At 39.8% G+C, this 9,254-nt stretch overlaps 2 protein-coding genes across 2 annotated transcripts; one reads left to right on the top strand and one right to left on the bottom strand.

Annotated features, from left to right (window-relative positions):
* The first annotated feature begins 439 nt into the window (after positions 1-439).
* LOC117444702 (histone H3.3A) lies at positions 440-4,818 on the top strand. The gene is made up of 4 exons (XM_034080129.2): positions 440-548; positions 1,751-1,887; positions 2,622-2,775; positions 3,869-4,818. Exons 2-4 carry the CDS (start codon positions 1,760-1,762, stop codon positions 3,995-3,997), a joined length of 411 nt encoding a protein of 136 aa, XP_033936020.1. The 5' UTR covers positions 440-548; positions 1,751-1,759; the 3' UTR covers positions 3,998-4,818.
* Positions 4,819-4,850: 32 nt separating this feature from the next.
* LOC117444703 (uncharacterized) lies at positions 4,851-8,519 on the bottom strand. The gene is made up of 6 exons (XM_034080130.2): positions 8,174-8,519; positions 8,034-8,099; positions 7,907-7,966; positions 7,671-7,756; positions 5,454-5,548; positions 4,851-4,941 (listed from the first exon to the last, which is right to left on the bottom strand). The coding sequence occupies exons 1-6, from the start codon at positions 8,174-8,176 to the stop codon at positions 4,907-4,909; spliced, it is 345 nt and encodes a 114-aa protein (XP_033936021.1). The 5' UTR covers positions 8,177-8,519; the 3' UTR covers positions 4,851-4,906.
* Positions 8,520-9,254: the final 735 nt, after the last annotated feature.

Raw genomic sequence — 9,254 nt, 5'->3', positions numbered from 1 at the left:
ACTTAGTTTGACCCCTTGTGTACTTTATTTTGCGGTTTTATGTCTTTATTTGAGGTTATAATGTTATATTTAAATGTATTTGTTTTAAATGAGTGTGCTCGTTTTTTTAATAAAAAGCTGCTTTCCATGATGTACTGCTTTTCAAATATGTTTGGAGATTTTCTAATATGATAAAAAAGGAAATAAATAAATGTGTAACTTAACTTTTTTTCTTCACTTTATTGTTTGTACCCATGGACAATGGAAAACAATGACAAAAAAGCTGACAAATAAGGAACAAAACAGCCAAACACACATACAAATACATTATTTTCAAAAAAATAAACCGCCCAGTCCAGTGTGTGGCGCTAATGCACCTCTAAGCTAACCATCGACAAACACCAACGAAGAAGTAAAACAACCAATGAGCGTTTAATATTTATAAGCATGACGTCATGACACAGTATATAAACCAGGCTCTCAACCCCCATTATCACATCACAATTCGTTCTTCCCACGGAAGCTGAAACACTCACGGATAGATCTTAATTTAAAGCGACTCCCTAAAGGTAATATATACATACTTTAAAAAACCTAGAAGACGTTATTTATTACATTGTTAATATCGTGAGGTTTTATCTGGGTTTATTCAAGGTGTTGTTGTTTTAAAAAATGCTAATATGGCGGGCTGCTAACGTTAGCTCCACAAATTGAACAATGGAATATTTAACCGTTGACGTTTCTGTTTAAAAGTCGCCGTTGGCTCGTTCAGTTAGATATTTAAAATGTTAACAAGAGGGACGATTTAAGAATTGATGTTGGTTGTTCACATCGAAATATGGGCAATAGTGAGCTGTAAGCTAATTGTTTAAGCTAATGTTTTTGAATTGAGCTAATGTCGTCTGAGGGTGAAAACGGTTAAAATGGCGAAGAGGAAAAGGCGAACGCGCTTTGGATCCAGTAGTACAGAAACTGGAGTGCTTTAACGCGACTGTAGCTGATCACATGGTCGCTGTGGGACTCTGAATCGAGAAATGTATTATACAAATGTTTAATGGCGCCAATTGTGTAGTATAAACGTGATTATTCTCCCAGAAATCCAATATTATTGTGCCCTTTTTAGACCTTGTAGTTTAAATTAAACCAGACTCCTCCCAGTGAAACCTGGGGGGAGGGGAGCTGGCTCAGCTTGGATGCTAGGCTAGCTTAGCTTCCAATCAAAACAGGATAGACGAGGTTTGTGCTGCAATCGCTAAGTTCATTTAAAGTTGTTTTAACCCTTTTTTTTGGTACCATATAAAAGCCAATATTGTAGAAATGATTGCTTTGTTTGAGAAATTTCAAATTGATGCTGTATATTTGAAACTGTTAAGCTACTCCTCTGTATCTTTATTCATTTTAGTTTATTTACTGAGGATGTTTACGGATTTATATATTGTTACATAGTTATTGTTTTATTTGTATTTTATAAGTAATTCCCAAATAATTACTGCCAAAATGCTGCTCTGACAAATTAAGTTCCCAACATGGGATTAATAAAGGTATCTATCATTCTAAATAAAGAAAATACAAACAATATTTAAATATCACGTGAAAAATACGAATATATAGAAAATCATATCATTCATCAAATGTTTGCATCTATACAATGACAAATGTTAAATAATATAAAAGTCGTGTGCAGAGAGATTTAGTCTCATACCTGATATTTAAATGTATGTATATTTGTAACTAACTTGGTGTTAATCATGTATTTTCTTTGTGTTTTCAGTCATACGAAATGGCCCGTACCAAGCAGACCGCCCGTAAATCCACTGGAGGAAAAGCTCCCAGGAAGCAGCTCGCCACCAAGGCTGCGAGGAAGAGCGCCCCGTCTACAGGAGGCGTGAAGAAGCCCCATCGTTACAGGTATGTAATACATAAGGGAAACAACTAAATACAGACTTCTGCGATAAATTCCTCTTCTGCACCTGGCGCTATGATAATTAATTAGGGTGGTCCTTAACATTGAAAGTGGGAAAGTTTAAGCTCCAACCGCCAGCATTCATTCTATTAGTCAAGAAAAATCTCCTGGTGAATGTTTTCCTCAATCGACACAACATGTACCCCACCCCCATCGACCTGGGCTGCCATACCAGCAGCTGAGGCTAAACTTCAAGGTCGACGAGGGGGGGGGGGGTGGTCCATGTTGTCTTGACTAATAGAATGAATTCTGGGACATTTTGACATATGTGTACTTGAGTATTTAGATTTAATGCCATTTTAAATGTTTCAGACACACACTGTACTTTCCCCTCCGCTACATGTATAGTTTCTACACATAAATCCATATGATACGGTATAATGAAGTACTGTACTACTCGTATACACAGTATTTAAAGGGTAATAAAATATCCAGTACTTTTGCTACTGGAAGTACATTTAGCCGGTGATACAATGACTGCTTTATATCCTTCTGAAATGTTGTGCATTTTGAAGAACGGCTACTTTTTGTACCATCTGACGCTTTTACTTTAACTCCAGTAACATTTGGCATCACGACTGACTTGAGCCTTTGAAGTGTTTGTACCTGAGTAAATGACCCGAGTCTTATAACATAGTGGGGGTTGGCAAGAGTTACATGTAATGTGTTTTTGTTTCAGGCCCGGTACCGTGGCTCTGAGAGAGATCCGTCGTTACCAGAAGTCGACGGAGCTGCTGATCCGAAAGCTTCCCTTCCAGCGCCTGGTGAGGGAGATCGCTCAGGACTTCAAGACCGACCTGCGCTTCCAGAGCGCCGCCATCGGAGCTCTTCAGGTAAATAACAGCTGGCGGTTTAGTCTTTGCTCTGTTGTCATGGCGGTAGAATGATTTATTGGGCAATTGAAGTGATTTTTATCTGCTCACAGGGCTGATTAGTTGCTCTTGTATCACAACACTAAGCGACTACTACGCTAATGTACTTATTACATCATTTACTAAAAGGGCTCGCAAACTTATTTTAATGGATTTTTAATTTTATTACCAAGATATAGGATTTTTTTTTTAAATAGCCATTTAGGAATAAAAATATTTTTTATTTGAATCCACGAGTTGTGCACTATTTTGCTACACAGCTTAACGAGGCTCTAAATTAAGTTTGAAAGCCCTAAAGTTAAGGTTTTTGATTATTTTTAGACGATAAATAAAAAAACTGGAGACTAGGGTTGTGGAATAACTGAATGAAGGGAAACCTCGTAAACAAAGCAGATAATTGCGGTGGTAAATGTTCAGCTTTTGCCATTTTTTAGTTTTTCTTAATAACATGCAAATTAACGTCAGTATTTCACACAGAGGCGAAGTCCCGCCCTTCTACTTCCGCCCCATGGGACCTTATTTCGGAAAATAATGTATTGGAGTCAATGGAGAGAGAGAGAGATTATCTTTCGAACCCGTTTGAATTGTGCCACGAATTACACACAAATATTTTCCATGTCAAAAAAGTCAGTTTGTCGTAAAACTGTTGAAATATAAGACTAGGAAAAATACGCAACTAGAAAGACTACAAATCCCAGAGTCACAGTCCCGCATGCTGGCTGACTAACTCCCCTTGTGTGTGCAGCTCTCAACGTGCCCAGACTTGGAGTGATTTTCACCTCGTTTAATACTTTCCGCCTCGTTTCGGTTTCACACAAAGTGTTACTTCACAGATTTACAACTCATGTAAAAAAATTGACTGGCAAAATGTTCTCTTAAATTGACAAATATCATGGCACAATAACAAGATAATCTTTGTCTCTTGACTTCGATCCATACTTGTTCTGAAATCGGGCCCCGTGGCGCTCCCCGGAGGTCCCTCTGTCGCCTGCCCTGCTCTCTGAACACTGACCTGTATTTCTATGAAACTAATGTCTGCATTGTCTTCCAACAGGAGGCCAGCGAGGCGTACCTGGTGGGTCTCTTCGAGGACACCAACCTGTGTGCGATCCACGCCAAGCGGGTCACCATCATGCCCAAAGACATCCAGCTGGCCCGCAGGATAAGAGGCGAGCGAGCCTGAGCAGCCAAGACGCACCTGGCGCTATTTATCTTAACATTATCGTGGACTTTTATTTCTTGGGTCTTTTTTTTTTTACAAGGTTGACATTTTTGTATTTTAGATTCGTGACAATTCAAGAAATCATTCCACGAGGTCTCTTAGGATAGTTGGAGACGTGTTGTGCAGTAGGAGTCTTTCACCTATTCCATCATGTAGTCGGTTTGCCAGCTCGGAGTCATGCGGGCCTCCAGCACCTCGACACTACCGGATGCTAACTTTCATATGTCGGGCAATCGACATGCAGACAATAGTTTAAAAATGGCTTGGCTGGTTTGGACAGTTGCGGAGGTAAGAGGATGTAGAATCGATTTCTGACATTCAGGATCACAGAAGGCAGAGTTGGGTTTTGGGTCGCCTTAAGGGACTCGCATGCTTCGATCCAGAATACGCCCAGCAACCTCACATCGTCCCAATCAGCCGACTGTTTTGCCATCGTCTGCGTATTATTATGTGCATGTTTCGATGTGCTGGTGACCCGTCCTCTAACATGACTCCGTCACTGCTGGCATTCAGACGAATGGATCATTTCTGCGTTTCACCGCCATCTCTCGGTCCTCTGTGGGCTTCAGGCTCCCGCTCTGAGGCCGGGGGAACATCTTCTTCCACGGGGGGTTCAGGGTCTCTCCATCAAACACCAGTGTCCTATGTGAGGACGACAGACCCCTCCCCTCTTCTTCGGACTGCTTTTTATGTGTTTTTCCAACATCAAATCTCGGCAGCTACATTTAATATTTATGAAAGTGTTGTCGCATGTCTTTCTATTAAAGGTCTTTATGAGTAGAGCGCCTGGTGTCGTGTGGGTTTCAGTCAAGAAGAAGTGGTTTATACGTTACTTTTATTTACAACACGTTGAACAAGAGGTAGGAGCTGTCATACAAACCACTCGGTGTGTTTGAACCCGGTCGCTGGAGGGGAAGAAATGGGGTTTAGTCTTGACTTTGCTCATCAGCTCCAGACATGTGAAGGAAACTTGGGCCGACTGACAAACCCCAAGCATTACCATCAAGTGATGTATTAACACATAACCGTACGGGCACAGGGGAACTACAACGTTCCAATACCTGATGGATAATTTCAGGGAGTTTATGATAAATGACTTCTGTGAAAAATATGCCACAGATTCTTAGCGTTATACAATTGTGTTAAATATTCAATCCTTCAATAGGCTTTGTTTTTGTTGTTGCAGGAGGCCGTTAATAACAGATACTTATCTTAGCATCTTTCCTCAGTTATTGCACGGGTTTATCAGCATATTTTTCATAATGGAGGAGAATAGGTAAAACACAGACACATACTTGTACTTAAAGTTTAGCTTATTTTTTTACTTGAAACGTCTTGTTATGGTACATTTGATCAGTTATCTAAAATATTCATAAATGTCACATGATGATAAAGGAACCCTGAAGTGGACACTCACCTATTCGACACACCATGTCCTCGCACTCCCTGATGCTCTGGGCCCTGAACGCCACACAGCAGAAGCCCGTCGACAGCGGGGTTTCTGGGGAGTCTCTGTGGAAACAGCCAATCAGAGGCTCTGGTTTAACACAGGCTCAGCCAATCACAACACATGTCTCTGGGATGTGCAGAGATGTTAAAGTACACACATCCTTTACTCGAGTAGAAGTACACATACTTTCAACATGTAAGAAGTAGAAAGTACAGGTATTTGAGTTCAACATGTGAGAAGTAGAAAGTACAGGTATTTGGGTTCAACATGTAGAAAGTACAGGTATTTGAGTTCAACATGTGAGAAGTAGAAAGTACAGGTATTAGTGTTCAACATGTAAGAAGTAGAAAGTACAGGTATTAGTGTTCTGTTCAACATGTGAGAAGTAGAGAGTACAGGTATTTGAGTTCAACATGTAAGAAGTAGAAAGTACAGGTATTTGAGTTCAACATGTAGAAAGTACAGGTATTAGTGTTCAACATGTGAGAAGTAGAAAGTACAGGTATTTGGGTTCAACATGTAGAAAGTACAGGTATTAGTGTTCAACATGTGAGAAGTAGAAAGTACAGGTATTTGAGTTCAACATGTAAGAAGTAGAAAGTACAGGTATTAGTGTTCAACATGTGAGAAGTAGAAAGTACAGGTATTTGGGTTCAACATGTAGAAAGTACAGGTATTAGTGTTCAACATGTGAGAAGTAGAAAGTACAGGTATTTGTGTTCAACATGTGAGAAGTAGAAAGTACAGGTATTTGTGTTCAACATGTGAGAAGTAGAAAGTACAGGTATTTGGGTTCAACATGTAGGAAGTAGAAAGTACAGGTATTTGGGTTCAACATGTAAGAAGTAGAAAGTACAGGTATTTGTGTTCAACATGTGAGAAGTAGAAAGTACAGGTATTTGAGTTCAACATGTAGAAAGTACAGGTATTTGTGTTCAACATGTGAGAAGTAGAAAGTACAGGTATTTGTGTTCAACATGAAGAAAGTACAGGTATTTGAGTTCAACATGTGAGAAGTAGAAAGTACAGGTATTTGAGTTCAACGTGTAAGAAGTAGAAAGTACAGGTATTTGGGTTCAAAGTGTAAGAAGTAGAAAGTACAGGTATTTGGGTTCAACATGTAAGAAGTAGAAAGTACAGGTATTTGAGTTCAACATGTAAGAATTAGAAAGTACAGGTATTAGTGTTCAACATGTGAGAAGTAGAAAGTACAGGTATTAGTGTTCAACATGTGAGAAGTAGAAAGTACAGGTATTTGTGTTCAACATGTGAGAAGTAGAAAGTACAGGTATTTGTGTTCAACATGTGAGAAGTAGAAAGTACAGGTATTTGAGTTCAACATGTAGAAAGTACAGGTATTTGAGTTCAACATGTGAGAAGTAGAAAGTACAGGTATTTGAGTTCAACATGTGAGAAGTAGAAAGTACAGGTATTTGAGTTCAACATGTAAGAAGTAGAAAGTACAGGTATTTGGGTTCAACATGTGAGAAGTAGAAAGTACAGGTATTTGAGTTCAACATGTAAGAAGTAGAAAGTACAGGTATTTGAGTTCAACATGTAAGAAGTAGAAAGTACAGGTATTTGAGTTCAACATGTGAGAAGTAGAAAGTACAGGTATTTGAGTTCAACATGTGAGAAGTAGAAAGTACAGGTATTTGAGTTCAACATGTAAGAAGTAGAAAGTACAGGTATTTGAGTTCAACATGTAAGAAGTAGAAAGTACAGGTATTTGAGTTCAACATGTGAGAAGTAGAAAGTACAGGTATTTGAGTTCAACATGTGAGAAGTAGAAAGTACAGGTATTTGAGTTCAACATGTAAGAAGTAGAAAGTACAGGTATTTGAGTTCAACATGTAAGAAGTAGAAAGTACAGGTATTTGAGTTCAACATGTAAAAGAAGAAAGTACAGGTATTTGGGTTCAACATGTGAGAAGTAGAAAGTACAGGTATTTGAGTTCAACATGTAAGAAGTAGAAAGTACAGGTATTTGAGTTCAACATGTAAGAAGTAGAAAGTACAGGTATTTGAGTTCAACATGTGAGAAGTAGAAAGTACAGGTATTTGAGTTCAACATGTAAGAAGTAGAAAGTACAGGTATTTGAGTTCAACATGTAAGAAGTAGAAAGTACAGGTATTTGGGTTCAACATGTAAGAAGTAGTGAAGTTGTTAAATGTGAAACTCACGCCACGCAGAAAGCGAATACGGTGTAGTCCGGCTGACCGTATCTGCCCACACAGGAGATCTCTGGATAGTGATGCTCTAACAGCTCCTGGTGAAACATAAACGTGGGTTTAATGAACATTTAAATGCAACAAAACACTTAAAGTGTAATAAGTCTAATAAACGCGCCACTTAGTGTATGCACACGTGTAATTAACCACAGCTGGAAGGGGCTTTGCTAGGACCGGCATCCACCCACCTGTTTGCTGCTTCTGTCCGTGCACGTCAGGTGTGTCTCCTTCAGGTCCAACAGCACTTCCTGTGGGATTCACTTTAGTGAGCACGAGCTGATGATAAAAGGCTTTATGAATCAGCAGCCGTCTCACCTTGCTCTGCTGGTGTTCCTGCAGCACCTGAGTGATGGCGTGCTGCAGGACCTCCTTCCCCCCGTGCTACGGGAACAAAGTAGAAGTTACGATATACAATGGACTGCATGAGAGATGTGTATTCAATCAGGATTGTTTACCATGCCGATGTTGGCTTTTCCCAAGAACTGCACAATGTACACAATCCTGTTGAAGAGAGGAGTGTTTCTTAAAGGGACAGTACGCCATAACTTCAAATCCTTTACATGTTAATTAAAACTCAAAGAGGTCTAGTTAGAGAAAGTCTGCGAGCAGTTTAGTCAACGTCTGTACTTAGCCAACAACGGACTCTCCAAACAGTCGAGTAGGGATGGATTACATTTAAGCAATCGCTCACGACAGGCCGCTCAGTATATCACGGCTAAGAACCAATCAGATTTTTTTATTTGACTTGTCCGTTTTATAATTAAGGATAGACAACTTCGTAAAAGTGTGAAGATGCTTGAAGTAGAAACGTCTCAACGGTTATAGTTTAAGGTTTTTTGGTTTCAGATTGAGGAAAAATATCCAGATATTTTAGTCGAACTGTCCGTTAAAATCTTCCTGAGTAACTTTTGTTTGCTTTTTAACCCTGGCGCACTTGCCATCTCTTTTACTCATAATGAATTCCTGACTCAAACAATTGAACACAACCGTCTTTTCAGTCCGACAGACAGAAAATATTATATGATAATAGTTTGTGTAGTATTTTAATTTTAATTTTTATGGTTGATAAAACGTCAACATTGAAACGTAATCTGCTAGAGAAGGTAGAGGAGAAGGATAGAAAGAGATTTCTCCAATTTACTTTCATTAATACTTGTTTCGTATTTTAGATCTTTCAGCAGAGCATGCCATACCCTAGGTCACACGTGTCAAACTCGAGGCCCGGGGGCCAAATCAGGCCCGTGGTGGATTTAATTTCGGCCCGCAGGATAATTTCTAATTACTCTTAGATCTGGCCCTCCGGTATATTGCACGCACACCTTCACTCCATCCTGAGGGTCTCCTCCGCTCAGAGCCTGAGCCCGAACATTGATGACCTTGCACCCGAGATGAGACGCCAAGTGTCTGAGCTAGCATCCCAGAGCAGCACACTGACTTCAATGGATGCTTCCTTCTGCACTTTCTCTCACGACAACAGGACATGTTTGGTTTCTCTCTGAGGGGAATAGTTTTGTTGAAGCTGTTGTTGGCCTGTGG

The sequence above is a fragment of the Pseudochaenichthys georgianus genome, unplaced genomic scaffold (assembly GCF_902827115.2).
Source record: "Pseudochaenichthys georgianus unplaced genomic scaffold, fPseGeo1.2 scaffold_898_arrow_ctg1, whole genome shotgun sequence".
Classification (NCBI taxonomy): domain Eukaryota; kingdom Metazoa; phylum Chordata; class Actinopteri; order Perciformes; family Channichthyidae; genus Pseudochaenichthys; species Pseudochaenichthys georgianus.
This window is presented reverse-complemented; position numbering and strand designations above follow the sequence as displayed.

Bases quoted from the DNA above. Each gene is read 5' to 3' on its own strand.
- LOC117444702 (XM_034080129.2), top strand. From the start codon at position 1,760: ATGGCCCGTACCAAGCAGACCGCCCGTAAATCCACTGGAGGAAAAGCT. The intron at 1,888-2,621 runs GTATGTAATACA...TTTTTGTTTCAG, and splicing joins AAGAAGCCCCATCGTTACAG to GCCCGGTACCGTGGCTCTGA. The intron at 2,776-3,868 runs GTAAATAACAGC...GTCTTCCAACAG, and splicing joins CCGCCATCGGAGCTCTTCAG to GAGGCCAGCGAGGCGTACCT.
- LOC117444703 (XM_034080130.2), bottom strand. The intron at 7,757-7,906 runs GTGGGTGGATGC...ATGTTTCACCAG, and splicing joins CGGACAGAAGCAGCAAACAG to GAGCTGTTAGAGCATCACTA. The intron at 5,549-7,670 runs GTGAGTTTCACA...CTGTTTCCACAG, and splicing joins GTATTCGCTTTCTGCGTGGC to AGACTCCCCAGAAACCCCGC.